This window comes from Bombus pascuorum, chromosome 12 (assembly GCF_905332965.1).
Source record: "Bombus pascuorum chromosome 12, iyBomPasc1.1, whole genome shotgun sequence".
NCBI lineage: Eukaryota > Metazoa > Arthropoda > Insecta > Hymenoptera > Apidae > Bombus > Bombus pascuorum.
Genome location: NC_083499.1, coordinates 5,505,170 through 5,523,758, shown reverse-complemented (window position 1 = coordinate 5,523,758; position 18,589 = coordinate 5,505,170). Strand labels below are relative to the sequence as shown.

Below are 18,589 nucleotides of genomic sequence, written 5' to 3'. Positions count from 1 at the left end.
GGCATCAGGCATATCATTAAGTTCTGAAAAGATTCAAACAGCCTGAGGATCTTCTTCTAAAGATCAACCAACAACAAGTCGATGCATTTCCTCAATCAGTTCGGCTCGATATCATTAGAATTCGATCGAGAAGTATTTATCGACTGTATCAGATAACCAGAACGTTGCAGCGTATCGTGAAACTCGATCAAATAACCAGAATCAGTCATCAGAGTCGGCAGTGTCTGTATAGAAGTTGTTCCAAGTTTCTCGGGGATATTTCTAAATATTTGAAGAGAGACAAAGGCAAAATCGAATTTCTCGGAATATCTTCGACTAACAGACTCGTACTAACAGATTCGAGTAGCTAGAGTTTCGAAGACTTTTTTTTTTATCTCGTCAACGTACGGCAAAGGGAAGAAGAATGGACTCGATAGCGATCAGCGTGCAAGGAACAGTCAAGTGGATCCATCAGCTATAATTAAACGTCAATCCTATCGTCGTTGAACAGAGACACCGTCCGATCGATTGATATTCGATTCGAGAGGCTTGTTCAATGAATGGAAAAATGTTGATGTCGCCTGGTATGAGTTTAGTGGTGGCTGGTGTTGCTTCTGGTATTTGTTTTCTGATCTACAGTGGTGTCCTTAGGGGGTAAGTGCAGTTTTCATTTGATTTGTTGTTTCATTTTCCCTTTATCTTCGACGATACAAGTCTGGGTAATTGTAAAGAAAGATCTTTCCATCGTTTCTTTCAATTTTTCATTTGATTCCTCTAAAAGAAAGATTTTCCAATTCTCGGGGAGTGAGCGTGAAGTAAAGATCGCTAAATGTGATTTTTTTCAATTTTTAAATATTATTATTCTTTATTTATTGTCAGATTCGCTGATAAAGTCTTAGTGACGTGTATTCTATAAATATATAAATGTTAAATAATATTTACATGATTATTTTGGTACAATTAATGTTATGATTTAGTAAGTAATTGCGTAGCCTTCTTTGATATTAATAAATACTTGAATCGTTCGAAAAAGAGATCTCCTGACCGATGGACCAAAATGGAGAACGCATCGCGGTAAAAGTAGGCCGAGCACCTCGATTCCGATTGTTAATCTCCATTGATATATTATTCAATTTCATAAATATACGGTTCGTGCGGTGATTATATTTTCTTAGAACCTGCTTTAGCTTCTTCTAGTTATGGCAGCGAAAAAATACGCTTTCGAGCCTTGAAGATATCGCAGATAGGCGTTAATGGCGCGTGACGTAGAGTGTACGTTCTGAACATGTTTCGTTTGTTTGTGATGCGCTTTGAAGTATTTCTTCTTCTTCTTGTTCTTCGTCTTCTCCTCGTTCTTCATACATGAACGATTTTCTTGAATTTTCTGTTGATTTTATTTTAAATAGATAATAATATCGATTACTCAAGAAATTTAGAAATCGCGTTTGGATACCGAATTCCAATCGATTTGTTTTCTTTCGATTTAACGGCGCTTCGTTCCACCATTTGTGCATTTTTTTCTTTTGACTAGCACCGCATGAAACATTTTCATCGTGAAACGTATACCAAAAGCGATATGTTTCTATCGAAACGAACTCATCGATCATAAAGCGTATCTGATCCTCGTGACGACAACGAGGATCAACGTCCAATGGTCGTCGAGTTTGACAAGAATCACAAATATTATTCGTGTATTCACATAGAGACATGCCGCTTTTATGCAACGTAATCCATGAGTACATCGATTATTACGCGATTCAAGACAAAAAAAAAAAAACAAGATACAAATCTGCTATGATATAAACACTGAGATAAAATTCTTTCGCACGTAAACAATTCGTAAATTTAGACTGGTCGACATGAACTTTAAATAATCGAGAATTATCTCAAGAAAGAATGGGTGGCTCCAATCAGAAAATTCACCCATAGATGTATTAATACTATCTCAATTAGTTTCATACATAGTGAGTTCGATAAGAAAAAAACTCGTGTCATTAGAAAGCTTCAAAAAAAGATTCTAAACGAGGTTAGTGTATTTTCAATTCCTGTCTTTCAAGTATTTGTCGAATATTTCTTTTCTCTTTGAGATACGCGTTCCTGCGGTTGGCGTTCCCCGTCTTCGATAGATTATATCTATTATGAAACTTGCCACGATGATTTCGTTAATGCATCTTGAAGAGTTACGAGAAACATCACGCTACGCGTGACTTAAATATTCATTAGGCTGTTTCTTGCGTTGCGTTTCATTCCCGGTTTTTATTGACAAACCGCCTAGAATCTAATAGGAAAAGAGAAGAAGGTAATTTCATATCTTGGTATCTCAGTTTTCTCTGTTCCCATAGCTGTAACAACGCTCTTCGTTGGCTTCCTTCGATTCAACACAGTTTCGAAGATGTCTTTAATTGGAAAGCCACGAAACCTAGCATCACCTGATACACCAATCTCAAAACCGAGATAGCGAGGACTATCTTTTGGATTATGAGATATTTACGGAGATTAGATTGCCTATTGTCTTTCGCCAATTGTTTGCCTATTGCACGCGGAACTAATTATAATTTTCACGCGTGAAAAGACACCGATAACCTACCAACGTTAAGAGATTTGTAGCTGGTCGAAAAGGGGGAAAAACTGGACGCTTCAAGTAATTGGATAAATTTTGTTTGCGAAAAATATATACAACGTAGAAACGTTTTTAGCAACAAGATAATAACGACGTTGAAGGTAAAAACTAATGTAATCGAGTAGGACGCTTCGTACACTTCGGATAATTAAACAAATGTCACAGCTACAAGAAACTGAGCGATATAGAAACATTAGAATAATTTCTTTAAAGAATATGCATAACCTTGAAATGAAAAAATTATTTAATCAGAAGAAACACACAGAACTCCAATATTGTCGTTAATGTACAAATATAATAACAACGTCTTTAGGATAAGAATATCGATGACTTTGAAGATAAAGATATGATCTGATCAGGCAAAACAAAAGAAATTATTGAGTCATCTCCAATGAATGAACAGAATAAAAATGTCTTTAGCGAGAAATATCGATTGAAAATAAAAAAAATCCTCTAATCAGAAAGGAAAACAGAGATCATATAATTCAGTGAACATTGTCCTGAGGAAATAAACAGAAGGAAAGGAACACTAGGTAAAAACGTTAATAACCTTGAAAATAATTTGATTAGAAAGGGAAAAAGCACTTTCAACCATAAAGTGACATTAGAGTAAAAAAATCAACGAAAAATGCAATTCGTCACCTTCTATTTAAGTAGCATTTTATGCAAATGATTCGAATAAATATCATACGAGTATCGGGGCGTTCCCTTTTTTCTGTGTCAGCCTGTACACGCGTCACACATTTGCTCGGCCATAAAGCTGTCTACCTGTGTTCACGACACACGGATCCACCTGCACAGAGGCGTGTAATAGCTACACGGCAATCGGTGTTCGAAGCTTTTTTCGAATGGTTCTCGAAGCAAGAACCGATTAGGTGAACGACTTTCGCGAGTTGCGGACCCGCGATCATCACCGAGAAATCGTTATTTTACATCTGTCTTGACACTTTTGCAGGAAAAGATAGTGGATGTAGCGAGGAGCGCAGTTGGGAAGCTGGTTTCTTAACGATCCAGTTGGAATTTCTTCGTTCCGAGCCGATATAAAACGAGGCTCGCACTCGACGTTTCGAGTTCCTGGCCAAAGTAGTCCGGCCAAAGGCCTTCGAGAAGAATCTTTGGCCGTTATGACTCGCGTATGCACCGATATTTTTCGCTTTATTACGTCTAAAAATCGTTGGACATTCCTTTGGACTTTTGATAAATTTGGCTCGAAGATAACTTGACACGTAGATTGGTTATTTCCATAATTGGTCCAAGTTATTATGATTCTCGAGATACATGTATTATACCGATACTTTTTAATGCACTGTACGTATGTGTGTGCGAAGGATTGTATGTCTCTTTGGAATTGAGAAAAATTTGGTTCGAGGGTAGTTTAACACATTTGTCACTGGCTATTTTCGTAGCTAAATAAAGAGATTCGAACTGTTACATAAGTTTTAATAATCGTATTCGCATACAATTTATAGAACGATAAGCGGTACCATCTGATATAATAAATAAACGACGACCCCTTAAAAATTTCGTAACTGATCGACTAGTTTAACGAACATTATCTAACGCAATAAAAATGCAAACGTGTGCGTATAATTTTATGCTTCGATAATTCCTTAAATTGATATACATATCAATAACATGGTAAGATAATTCCAAAAGAATCTGTAAAAATTGTATAAAAATATTTAACAAAAAGTAGGTCAAATATTTCAACAGGAAAATGTCACAGATATGTACCGGAAAAAAGAAACGCGAACTTTTTACGCATTATACTACATATGGGAATAAAGATATATTTTTTTATTGATTGTCAAAGCTGCGAATAACGGGTGGAGAAAAATCATTGGAAAGTTCATCAGCGGCTCTTTTTCTACATTAATTATCTCTATACGCAAAATCGAGCTTCAACTTCTTTAATACTCTGTAGACACGCGCGTGGCCGTGTTTATAAACGAAGATGTTCGTATATATGAGTATGCGTACGACGAACTTCGGTATGCAGGGCTTGCTTTTATTTACTCTCTCTTGTTCTGACCAGTCTGACGAGTGTCGTTCACATTCTCCTTTTTCCCCTCGAGCACACGGTAAATTATATTTCGGTGATTTCTCAAGATATGGGGGATGACAAAAATCGAGGCTCCATTGCGAAGAGCGAAGAGCACACGAAAACTCGTGTTCGCGATATTTCCATTCAGAATATCGAAAAGGATATTTCGAACGAAAGAATATTGTGGCCAAAGTTTCGCCTCACCTTACTCTTTATTCTTTTCTCCGCTGAAACTTCGATTTTTATCAAAATTAAAACCTAATGATCGTTTTACAAAATAAAATTCTAGTTTCGCGATAATTTGCTTTGATATTCCGAATAGAAAAACATCGCCAGCACAAAATTTTTATGAAACTCCAAGCCTAATAATAGTTATGAGTTATTTTGAAATTTTAAGTATTTCGAACGGTTCATAAAGATGGTATTCATCGGTTTCTTAATTCTTGACGAATTTATGGCTAGTACACGTGTACGTAGGTGCTTGGTGCGAGGTGTCATTTTCTGCATATTATCGTAGTCTTAATGTCCATAAATGGTGGTATTCACCCGTTAAAGTATACACGGTGTTTGAAACGGTACAGTCTATGCAACAAGTATAATTTATCTCCGAATACTTTAGTCTACAACGTGAAAACCCACGTAATCAGTTAATCGCTGGCTAATTGCGCATTTGTAGCATGAATAATCCAAGATAAGCTTCGTTGAACGTTTTATTTTACGCAGTACTTACGATATTCGTTTTTTGAAAACTGAAATAATTTTATCGTGTCGTATTATTACACAACCAGTTGGATTAATTGTTACTTATTCTCACGTATATATCGTTAAATTAACCGAAAGTTTCACGATTATCTTTACGATTATTAGTAGACTAAACAGCGAATTTTCTATGGGGAAATATTAGAAAGAGAAAAAAAGAATTAGAAGAAAAAAGAGTTTCAAAATGCGAAAGACTATAAATATTATAATGTTCATTACGTCGTTACAGCGGCGCCAATGGACTGCGCAATATTAAAACATTTACAAGACCCTACCATTCTTAATACAATCATTAACTTGCATAAAAGCCACTCCTAAAGCGAGCTATCGATCAATCAAGTCATTAAAACTAACCAACTGTGTAATTACAGATCGTAGAGAGTATCATTTTAATTTAACAGATTCCTCTTTGCTAAGAATCTTTTGTAATAACCAGCAGCAAAAATAAAAAGGAGACGATAAATGAGACAACACGATCTAGAGCAACAAGAGAGACACGAACATTTTAATTTCTCGAGCAATAATAAAGAGGCATAAAGACACAGAAACACCGAAAAAAAAACACAAGCCAAGAAGCTAAATCGAAACTCAACTATAGTTATATAGTTTCTCGCAATAGCGACATTCCTCCATTACGTTCGTTTTCGTAACAATGTTACGTGCCATTAATTCAACGTGGGGAACTCTCGCGTCTGCCACGGCGCGTGGTTCGCGGTTGCGACGTATCCAGACGCGTTTCAGACGCGTTTTCTGCCTTTAATAATTCGGAACAGATCGATATCGCGCGTCAACGTGTATATGCCATGTACCCGCCTTAATGAGCGTTCATTGTTCCACAACGTGTAAGTGTGACCTAGATGAAGAAGTAATTTCTTAACGAATGTGAACCGTTGGCGTGCACGAGTGGCCGCGACAATAGTCCCGCGATACCGCGTGAGAAGAACAACTCCAGGAGGAGACCGGGTCGACACGGAGGCGCTCGATTCCGACCCGATACCGCAAATAAACGATGCGAAAATATTATACGTGTATCGGGCCGCGAACCTCGACATTTTTCAATTATTCAAACCGAACCGTGGAGCGAGTTCTTTTCCGTGGTACGCGATTAATTATTCGAATGGAATAGCTTAAAAGGAGAAATCTTTCTTTTCGTTGATAAAAGTTGCATGCGTCTTCGAGATGAGTAATTATTTGATTATTATTTTGTATAAGTAATTATTATCTTCTCGTAAGTAATTATTATTCTGTCGCTACGGTTCTTGTCTTATTGCCATTATGGTGTGTTTGTGTCATTTTCTGAGAGTATAATATAACGACGAAGAAAAGAGACAGTAGAAGAGAGTTGTTTCTTTGTCTTGGCATTTCTCTAATAGCTTGATGCAAGATGTAGGTAGTTCCGAATTTTCATGAGCAATAAATTTTAGTAATTTACGTTTAATTCATAGCCATTAGCTACAGACTCGTCTCTGAGAGAAATCTACTAAAAAGCTTTAAAATCTTAGGAAAATAATTATGCGAGACTAGCCTTATAACATAATAATTTTCTAAGTAAATAACTGCAAAAATACTGATATTGTAGTAGTATATTCAGTAGAACATACGAATCGTTTTATCTGGTATTTACATTATGAAAGAATTAAAAGTTTGATTTATGTTCAAGAAAGTGGTCAAGTGGTCAAGTAAAATGTATATAGTGGGGAAAGCGACCTTGACTGGCCAATTGACTTCGACCGGGTTTTAAATGATTCAAAGTCCTCGTATGCGAGACAAAAGCTATTTGTATTCTTCGTAAATTAGGCACAGTGATATCAAATAAGCGGGAACGTTATGTAAACGACTCGTTTAAGCACCGAAATAAATCAAACGCAATCTTCAGGAAATGCTTATTAACAGCATTAAAGTTGCATTATTTTCGAATATCGTTTCACAAACCAAATCATTTTAGAAATTTCGTTGAAGAATTTTCTATGAACAAGTATGATATTCGACTAACATATACATGGAGATAAAAGATACACGAGGACGCTTCAACGATGGTACAAAATTTGCATGGTAGAAAAGAAAAATAATATTACAAAACTGAAAATCTCGTTGCTGGAAATTTAATGCAATGCAAATTCACAGATTCAAACGCGGAATATATGTGGGAGTATGTTATATCATAAAACGGAAGAGCAACCTCTGGTACCGTTAATAACCACGATAATATGCAGACGATCGAAGCTGAAAACCGATCTGCGTTCGGTATATCTGAAATCCCGTATGAAATGATACAATACAGGAAAATGATACACGAATTCTCTGAATGATAGATGTATCATGAAAATTTGAATTTGGCTGATCAATACATTAAATCTGACCCTACTGTCGATCAAATTAAATCAGATTAAGGAAGAATATTTTTAATAAAAATCATCACTTCATCATGAAACAAGATGAAATTTAGTAACTTGTGCCTTACTGGTTATTGGAAACACATTAACATCTGGTAAAGGTTGAAGACGATATTAAAAAGGTCTGTCCCAGCTACATAACTTTGTAATGCATAAATTATTTAAAAAATAAACCGCTACCATTCGGAGAATTTTTAAATTCTGAAATCAATATTTCTCATGAATAAATGATGTCTCGAAGAGACTACGTGGTTAATATTTTATTTAAAAAACATTTCACGTACACCGATCAGATATTTCCCACGCAGGTCTCTTACAAACTTTCCCTTCCGCAATCTGCCTTAATCTAAAAATAATCATTGAATCGAAAAGCTTGTTTATCCAAACGTTACTTCACGGTTTCACGAAACCGTGAGTTTAATGGCATAAAATAAATAGCAAACTAGTCTCCAGTTTGCTCTTTTTCGATCAGATAACTGTGTGAATGTGTCAATCAGATGTATTATATTTTTCCACCCACAACAAGCGGCCACGATTTCATTCGCATTATGTAACACCGGTGTGGGTATCGTAAATGAATATTGCGATACGCTAACTGGCAATCGGGAACGTGGAATCTGGCAATTAACGCGAGGAATGCACCTACACGAATCTCGTGGATACTTTCGAGCGTATTTTTCCTCATTTTCCAAAATTTTCCCAACAGACGCGGAGGAAGGCTACAAGGATCTTGCCATTGAAGAAGTTCTCGTCACGAGAATTAAGAGTAGCAACTTTTTGAGACACCACTTTACCCTATACAATACGTTACATTCTGATTGCTATTAAAAATAGAACATATAGAAAAAAGGAATTTTCTTCGATAGATCGAATGTGAACCGCTCACGAGCCATTACTCGCATCCATTTCCCTGACCGCGCATCCTACACGCTCCATTTTGCCTGAAAACGAACGTATGGTCTCATGGACGAGATCGAACGCCCGATTAGAGAGCACGAAACACAGGCTGGCGTTTACGAATGCGCTTGATGTGACCGGACACCTGCCACGAATCGTAATGTATTTGCACGAGTTCGTTGAAATTTTGTCGAGCGTTAAGAAAACAGTTATACAACTTCTCCACTTCCTCGACGTAATATAGGAAATGTTTAGAAGAATGACGAAGCAGTCGGTCACGTGAATTCCAACGAATCTAAGCCGGCTCCGGAGGAAACTGATTTTGCATGGTTTACAGCAAGATCTTCTGATATTCTGAGATACAATGAACGTAAGAAGTATTTGCACGTCATTGCATTTATCATGGCATTTATATACATATACATTAATAAATTGAGCATAGATATATTAAACTGAGTTTTTTCACTTAGCAGTACTTTCATGCGAATAGCAAGGTTTGACGCTATGTGAATGAAATATAGAATTTGATAGAAAAATGATTCATTAGAAAACAAAAGTATGCACTTCTTGTAGCCATTGTATAGTGTATTTTTTCTATGAAAAGGTAAATTACAATCGTGGGTTTTGAAATATGAGTAACGGGTGAAATTGTCTTCCTGATAAATCATGGAAGAGGAATTAGTCATGAAAGGAGGTAATTGAAGGATGGAGGAGGTGGAGAACAAGCATGGATCTATCGTAATTATCTGCGAAATGTCACTGCCTACGATTTTCAATTGCAAGCAATTTTCTATCAGAAAAAGAAGAATATTTGAATAAATCAAGCCTACGTCTACACACAAGAATGCTTACTCAATCGTTATACAGTAATTAGCAATCGAAGCACATTCGTCAGCCAATTCGTCATCATCCATTCAATTTTTGAAACACTCGAACCAAGCATCTCCCAGTCCTTAAACCAACTTTTAAATCACTCAGTCCTTAAATTATCTAAATCAAGCATCGTCCAATTCTTAAATCACCCAATCCTTAAGTTACTTAAACCAAACACTGCATAATTCTTCAATCCCCAAGTACAAAATCAACTAATCCTGAAATCACGCAATTCCCGAAGCGTCCAATTTTCGCAAAATCTTTGCGACGCCCAATTCACAACGCCAAATTATCCAATCCATAAATCACAAGATCCAAGCGTTGCTAATCTGTAAATTACCCGACCTTGGAAGCAACCTACCCTTGTAACATCTCCAATATCTAGATTATCCAATCCAAACTTCGCGTAATCTTTACGTTATCCGATCTAAGAAATTCGCGCAATCCTCGAAAATACCAAGACGGAGGAAACGTGAAAAAATCGGAAGGTATGAAACGATCTAGAATTGTGAGACAGGTGTGTCCACGTGTTGGCTGTTGAGGCACGTGAGGTCAGCAGCGGTTCGTGAATTCATGGCAGGACCGGATGTACGCGCACGGTTACCGATTAGTGATGCGTGGCTCGGTGTACGGTTCAACAGCATCGACCAACGTCGGCCAACAGAAGCGACATCGCGACCTCGAGAGTGGAACAAGGAGGGAGGAAAGACGTGGCGCGTCGGGAAGAACAGAACGGAGAACAAACTGGACATTGGGATGCACAGTCCGGGCCATGACACGGGCGTCCTTAATGGCAAAACGTCGTTACACAATGGCCGACGTATCAAACCATATTAAACAATAGCTTCGGTCAGCGTGTAGGGGGACCGGAAGCAGAGGAGGAACCGTAGACCGGGGGAGCCTCGAACAACGGCTCCCTCATTGTTGAGATGCTTCGTGTCGCGGATAGTCAGTCAGCCGGTGTATTTTGCTTCTTTTACCGGTATTAGAACGCTTCTCTTCAAATTCATTTTCTGAATAAACGAAAAAGAAGAGGAACGTGTCCTATTCCGAAGATCATTCGATGAAGATTTGTTAAAGCATCGCGCGCGTTTTTTTCGTTTTGTTGGTTACAGTGTTCGTAGAGTAGAAAATAGGCGTGATTAATTAAACAAGAACATTGGACAGTTTTAATTCGACCTTGTTATATGACGTTGATGATCTTCATTTATAAAAAGTCTTTGTGATACACGGCTATTCTTTGGAAGCTATCCAAATTTGGACGCGAACGGTGTTCCTTGCAAAGGATCCTTTGTCGCTTCAATTTTACTTGTGATTCACTGAAAGAAGCTTTCAGCAATATCTACGGCAAATTGAGTAACAGTAACTCTTATCCGTGATTCGGTTCGTGTGTTTTGAATGAACGTGCGACGCTAAAGAGAAAAAGAACACTCAAAGTGCTTGATGAAACCGAGCGAGGCGAAACGGTTGATCAAAATTTTCCTGCTACGGACGATCCTTTGCCGGAGAAAGCGGGAGAAACGGTAAGGACGAAACTCGTGTGTCCGCTCGACAGAAGCGTGGACGACGCGCGGCGTTTTTAATCGCGCGCTCTCTGTACGGACGTACTTTCTATCGATCGCAAGAAGATCGAGGTTAACGGTTTTGTACGATATCACGGAGAACTTCTGAACGAATAGGCATCTCACGCTGAGATTCGCGTTTACCAGGATTCGTAATTTCATCGGTTCATCGAGTCGCTGTCGATCGCAGCTTGAGATAGATTGTATGTGCTTGTCTGCGGTGTTTATTTGCTTCCGAGGAGATTGGAAATGTATATATCGTTCGTTTGTTCCGATTGGTGGTGATTAAAGGAGGAAACGGACCACCCAATTGGATATAAGTGAGACACGCAACTTATTGGTATGAGTCGTTCGATTCATTTATCGCGATTAATTATGTCTAGAGCGGGAAATTCGTACTTAATTTACTTTGAGATTGAGATAATTTCGAGATTGAGCCTTTAGCTTGTGTTTTTTCTTGGAATGATTAGAAACTCGAGGTATTGGATAGGTCATATTGCATAGGCTGTTACAATTGTAACGACTACATATTTTTCTTTGGATAAAGAAAAACGGAGATGTTCCTCACTTTCCTTGAATTTCTAAGTGAACAGATATAGAATATCGTAATTAATAACGATGTATGTGTGATTGTATTTATAACAAAGTTTAGATTGACTCTAGCTTTAGTCTCAAATCTTTAGACTGAAAATTGCCAAGTAAAAATTACATGGGCTACTTGTGTATTCTGTTATGCAATATAATATTACAGTAAACAGGAAAACTCATTTAAATACTAACAAAGTAAATTATAAGAGAAGAAATTAAATAGCAATCACAAGATCATCGGGCCGTGATTTTTCATTAATTACACCAAGCTTTCAGTTTTCTAAAATTAAAGACTTTACTACTCGTCCCAAATTTTGTTCGAACCCTTCAATTATGAACGTAATTCCCTCTGATCGTCCATTAGCGTCTGTAGGTAAAAGCAGTGGCGAAATCAAACGATCTTAAACGAATTAACTAGTGCGGAGAGGCTTCAAAGTGAAATTAAAGATACAAGTCCAGTTGCATTATCGAACATTTCCCCGTATGCTGTCAACGTTTCATAAGCACACGTGCTGCTGTAACTCAGTTACATAACGGTCATGTAATTTCTTCTGTCTTATACTCTTACCATTGCATAATGTACACTTCCGTCCTTAAAATTCATCAAATGTTAGCATGAGAAGCAGCAGAGAAAAGAAAGATTAATCAATCAGAATTTTATATCTTAGACGCAAAATTACGATGCACGTGTAAGGTGGAAATTGGTTAAAATCAACTTGAAAGAATTATAGCAATGTAGAAAATTACCATAATTTATACAATAATTTTATGCTCACAGTTTTTTAACTCAAACCCTGTCGAAGAATAGTTTCTTTGTTTTTAAGCTTCGTCTTTAAGAAAATCGATTTCGAAAATTTGTCAAGTATCAGGCGAATTTTTGATTAAACATGTTCAAATATTATTTACACAAGAGTTTGATCGCTTTGTAGTCTAATGAGTATCAAATGAAGCAATAGTTTTTAAAAGTTTTGATAATTTCATAATGGTTCTTCGGGTTTGCTTAAGCTTCTGTGCCTCGATATCTGAAACGAGAGTATACACCAACGTTTCCCTTTAAAATGGACAAATATCGATCCGCGATAACCTTTGATACTGTTTGAAAATCCATTAGCAAAGAAAACATTGAACGTAAAAGTTCAAATTACGTAGCCGTAAATCATTGGATTTTTCACGTGGGTGTTTCGCTCGTGCAATTAAGATGCTAACGATCGAACCGTTCACCGGCGATTTATTGGCCCACTTACTGCGCGACGCCGATTCCATGAGACTCGCGCGAGACACTTCGATCAACTTCCTATGGATTTATCACCCAGCCGATCCCTTTGAGCGGACATTTTCTTTGCTCGATGAGAACAGCGGGTATAGGACGAAGCTTCGTCGTGTGATTCGTGACCGAGGTTGGGAAACGTGTCGCATCGAAAAAAATTCTTAAGAGGAGATGCCGTCGAGAATAAGGTTCTTTGAATGTTACTTCTGGCTTTCAATATCATACGCGGAGAATAAAGAAAAAATCCTGAGGCAAAGCAAACATATTTACGGCGCTGACACGTTACAGAAAAATTTAGAAGTGAAAAATTTGTAATTTAAAATTCTTAACAGATGGAACATAACGTGCTGTGATTTTCTGCACCTCATGCGGAACGAAAAAAAATTACAAACGCAATTAGTCTTTGTTACAATGTTTTTTTCAAAAAATTACATAGTTCGATAAAGTTAAATACCGAGTAGATGGAAATGAGGTTAAAGTACAATAGTTCGGATATCGATTAATGGCTAAGCTCTTCAACCTACTAGAATATACGATGTGAATGTTAACACGAAATCGCGAGGAATCCGAGTGGAAACGAGAAACGAAACAGATCGATTTCCGTAAAAATGGAAGACAGAAACCAACTACGCGAACTATTATTTATTACCAAGGTTCAAGGTTTAATTGGATCGTTCTGGCGAACATAAATCACGTCATCGTCGTGTTATTTTCAAAACAACTTTAACAGTTCCTGTATTTTATCTCAAGACGAGATTGAAAATATTCGTGTCATTTTATTAAATAGATTTATCGCAAAATAACGAAGTATGCGAAAAACAATGAAATTGTTTGATAAACAAATCTAAATCTTGCTCTTACGCAAATGAAAGAAGAATGTCGTTTTCCAATGTACAATTTTAATTTCATATCGTTTCTGTAATTTTCATTAAGTTTCTGTATTTTACTTCGAGGTGGAATTAAAAGTATTCAAGCGATCTTATCAAGCAGATTTATTACGAAATAACAAAGTGTGGTTACGTGGCAAACGTAACGAAATTGTTTAAAAAACAAACATAACTTTCACTATTATAGTAAGTGATTGAGGAGGCAATGTTATTTGCTAGCTTATAATTTTAATTCGGTACGTTAGCGAGTAGCACGTGTCGTAAGATATTCTCCTCGATTGTAAACATCATTTCGCAATAACTGGGAATAGACATACCTTTCACGCAATTTCATCGCGTAATCCTACAGCTATTAACGACACGTGGGCACGAAAAATACTAATCACACGAGAAGGCCTTCGGCGAAATCTACATAGTGTCGTAATTTATGATCTTACCAAAATCCTACGCGATTTGGTATAACCGATGCTATTTGGTATTTTGGAAATCTCGTATAATATAAAAAACAACAATTTCTCTTTAAATTCCGGAAGACATAGAAAGTACGAGCTTTGTAACAATCTGTTTTTTACTAGAGAAGATTGTGGTTTGATTATGCTGTATTGAGTCATTCATGATTTGGATACGTTTCAGTGCGTAGCGTCAGACATCAGTAGAACGAGATACTGTGAATCCAATAACAACATTAATATATGATATAGGGTAGAATTTCATTTATCCAAACTTGATTTATTACAACAAAATATACCTTCAAATATAGCCATTCATTTTTACAAGTATTTCTATTGAACAACAACTTTATCCAAATTCTATTTCTTAAAATAATTAAAACGTTGATATGAAAATTTAATGATATGTCAAAAATGCTTGGATTGTTGAATGTTATTTAGCAATCTTAATTATTCTCAATTATTATCAACTTAAACAATTTAAAAATGTTATTTGATATATTTAATTTCACATAGAATGCAGATTGACGTGCGCTGTCATTAAAGTGTTATATGAGCTGAACTCCTATCAATGTAATCCACTTATGTGATCAAAAAATTGCAGATAGTGAGTAATATATGAACTATTTCTCCTTCAACCAGTTCGAATGCATCGAGTCTTGCTTGTACTATCTTTTCCTCGTCGTAGTCGGGTGTAATACTGATTTATATATAGTATTATTGAAACGTGAACATTAAAAGCACAAGACGAGAGAACATAGGAAGAATATACGTAAATATACTAGAACAAACGAAATTGATTTTCAAACCACGTACGTTGTAGCATCTGTTCAACATCGAAACATACATATTTAAGAGAAATTCGTCACAGGCCCACACTAAAAAGCAAGATTATCGCCAGTGCAAGGATTTAAACAGCGGCAAAATGTAATATAAACTAAAGGACAAGTGGTAAAAATTACATGAAATTAATTATTTAGTGAAAACCATAAAATGATGAGACCAGCATGTTTGGCAACATCTTTCCCTTGACTGTAACATCTGGTACTTGTTCCATCCATTCGTATAGTTCGAAAGTGTTTGCTTTTTGCCATGATAACGAAGACAAAGTGGCCGATATTTCTTCGCGGTCGTTGTAGCATTTTTGTACGTTATAGCACTCTGCTTTTCGTCATAAAAACTGCTCGTTATAGGATTCGTTCTTTGTAGCATGTCTTACCGTATTATACTACTTGAGGGAGTAAAATTTTAATAACGTCGGAATAATCCTTCGCTCAAAAGGATTCATTAAACCAGCTACTCTCTCTTTCGATCCACGACCTACATAAAATACCGTTTCTTTTATAATCGTAAACCCGTGTCCTAGATTACCAAGCGTGAAATCTCGCCTTGTACATATAACGAGAAAAATTCTCTTTTCTATTAACAAACGTCTTGCCAACCTTCAAACCGATCATCTGCAAAAACAAGTTCGTCTTTGTTCGAACGAACTAATCGAATCGATGGTTTATATATATAATGTAAGGATACTGTTACGAAATATCACGATCTAGAGCTATCTGGCGAACCCGTGAAAGGTTGTATGTACCACGTAACAATCGCTGTGTGGCACTTTCGAAATTACGTCATGCATCAGGCCACACCAAGGGGGATTCTCGATTTCGACCTATAACAGCGTTCGAACCAGCGACGATTTCGTCAATTGACGTCGAAGGTTCGGACGAGTCGGCTGCTGCTCTTTTTCTTTTTTCTTTTTTTGCCACCACTAGTTCTCGAAACACAGAGTCGAAATCCAGTGAAAGTACAGGTTAATTGATGGATAGGGGTGCTCAACTTCTCCTCAAGCCAAAGGGAAAGATCTTGAACTAGGCAGATCTCCTACCATACCGTGTAGCTCGTGTGCATAACACCGAGTTTCCCCGACCGGCCAAGCTACTGTCACTTTCAAACCGGCACTCCGGCACAAAGGAACGAGCTGATCGGCACCGTTCGCCAACGGTGTCCACGAAAATGGTCCGTGAACTCAGTTGAATGGAAGATCCAGCTGCAAGAGAGATCGCTTTCGGTCGATTCCTTTGACTGGCGGCGAGGAGGGAAGTTGAGCCGATTGTTTTCTCGCTTGTGAACTGTTTGGAAGAATCAGTGTGATCTTTTACCTTGATCACTGACTTGCGAAGAACGTTATTTCAACAGGATTCTACGTATGGTTTACGAACGTTGTTATATGAATAACCATCGAAGAGGAAGATCGTTCGATTACATCGGAAGTTTGATTGCTTTGCCGTTGGTGATTTGTTCGAGAAATTCAGTGTGATTTTCTTCTTCGGATTCTATTCTGATCTACAAAAGTTTTGTTTGTATCCACATCGGAGGAGAGGAGAAAGATTCGACTCGATCACGTTAGAAGTTGAGTCGATTGCTCGTCGGTGGTGAAATATTCCGAAGACTTAATGTGATTTGCACTCATTTGTGATGAATATTGTTGCAAGATTCCATTCTGCAGAAATTGGCACACGTAATTGAAGAGGAGGAATCAACCCCAATTTGATTACCTATTACTTAGGCTACAATAAGGAAGAAAATCGAGTCGATTATCCTACAAATGATGAATTGTTCGAGGGGTTTAATGTGATCTTCTGCCAGTTACATCACAGATTTGTTAGAAACATCATTCGAAGGGGATCCGCTTTGCATACATTGACGTCTGTAATCAAAGAGGAAAGATCAGACTCGATTTGATTATCTTCGGTTCTCGATAGTATTGTCGAAGCTGCGCGGATCATCTACAGAAATTATCCTTGAAGTCGGCTCGAAGAATCTCTGTCGGATAGATAGCTGAATCTTCACATTTGCATGGAAAGCGCATCAATCTATCGGCCGCACGACAGGCAATCGAATGTCTGCATTGGAAGCCAGTTTTTTGCTGCGCTGGGAGCCGCAGAATCAGCGTGATTGAGTTTAATTATCGGCGAGAGAAAGAGCGGCACCGACAAGCGTCGACGGAAAGAGAAAAAGCACAAGGCTTTTGAGAGCATCTGGCAAAAAGATCGTTGAAAAACAGCCGGTGTACGAGGTATTAAGTTGTATTCATCGCGAAGAGAAAGGAAATAAATCAGCGAACCTCGAAATAGATCGTCGCGGAGGAAAAAGAAATGTGTGATAAAAGTGGAAGAAATAGTATTATCCGTCGAGCCAATACGAACATTAAAAAAACTCCATCAGCGATTCAAATTAAATGAAAAGATGTGAAATAGATCAGACAAGAATCGTCAATTAAACTCCAATATATTTTAACGAAGAAACTTAATTCCATTTATCAAGATATCAATTATACCAATTTCGAATATAAATTATCTAAACGCGAAACTAATTTTAAAGAAATGAAAAATTCATTTTTTAGATAATAATGTGAATATATTATCGAAGAATCGAACAAAAAAACCTAGAAAAAAGGAAGTACTTGCATATGTATATGTAACAAATCGAGAAAGTGTAATACAAAGAGCTAGTAGTCCGACAGAAACGACATAGGGAGCGACAGAAACGATTGACGCACATCATATGCAAGGAAAACTGGTGCTTGTTTTCCAGTTGGTTAATCCGTGTGATGGACTGCACATTACCAGTAAGTTCTCGTTTATATTATACATTCGTGACGAGAAGTGGTAAGATCTAGGTGCACCTTCTTCGCCCCTTCACTCATTGCCGGGAGTTTACCAACGCAAAATCGAGGTGAATGAGACGGAAGTGCGGCTTGCCGTGAAATTGAAAGTGAAAAGAGAAGCACGATGTTGGGCTACGTCTCGAGTATCATCAGCACGTTGCTGCTGGAGGCAGAAAGAGTTGTCCCTGGACAGGAGAAGTACAATATGGCGACGTTCATGGTGCTTTTTCTGTTGATAACCATCGAAGTGGTCGTGGTGAAGGTTGTCACCTCCGACATGGAAAGAGACGAAGAAAGCCACGCCGGTTTGAGAGCTGCTGCCACTTTCTTCGATCGCGAGGATTAATCCTCCATCATCGTGGATCATCGTGACACGCTTCTGTGTCGTAATACCGTGCAACAAGTAGAAGAGATGAAAATTATATCGTGAGATAAGAATCTCGCGGTACAGCGTGATTTGTGAGTTATGAGATTCTTCGATCAAATTTATTCAGTGCTTTGGTCGAATTCATTAGTGATCCTAGCGTGTTTTCTGTGTTATTAGGTTATATATCATCGTTCTTTGTGTAATTTAGGGCTTTTTCTTCAAGCTTTTTCTCGTTTGTTA

At 37.5% G+C, this 18,589-nt stretch overlaps 1 protein-coding gene across 5 annotated transcripts in view; it reads left to right on the top strand.

The window, feature by feature from the left end:
* The first annotated feature begins 313 nt into the window (after positions 1–313).
* LOC132912762 (uncharacterized) overlaps positions 314–18,589 on the top strand; it is a 54,276-nt gene continuing 36,000 nt past the window's right edge. Inside the window, exon 1 of one of the 5 annotated variants that reach the window (XM_060970460.1) lies at positions 314–633. In XM_060970460.1, coding sequence (XP_060826443.1) covers positions 536–633 — 98 coding nt within the window. In that variant the 5' untranslated portion in view covers positions 314–535. Of the gene's footprint in view, positions 634–10,507; positions 11,089–18,589 lie in introns of those variants that run through there. The other 4 variants (XM_060970457.1, XM_060970462.1, XM_060970459.1 and 1 more) reach the window with 4 other exon arrangements.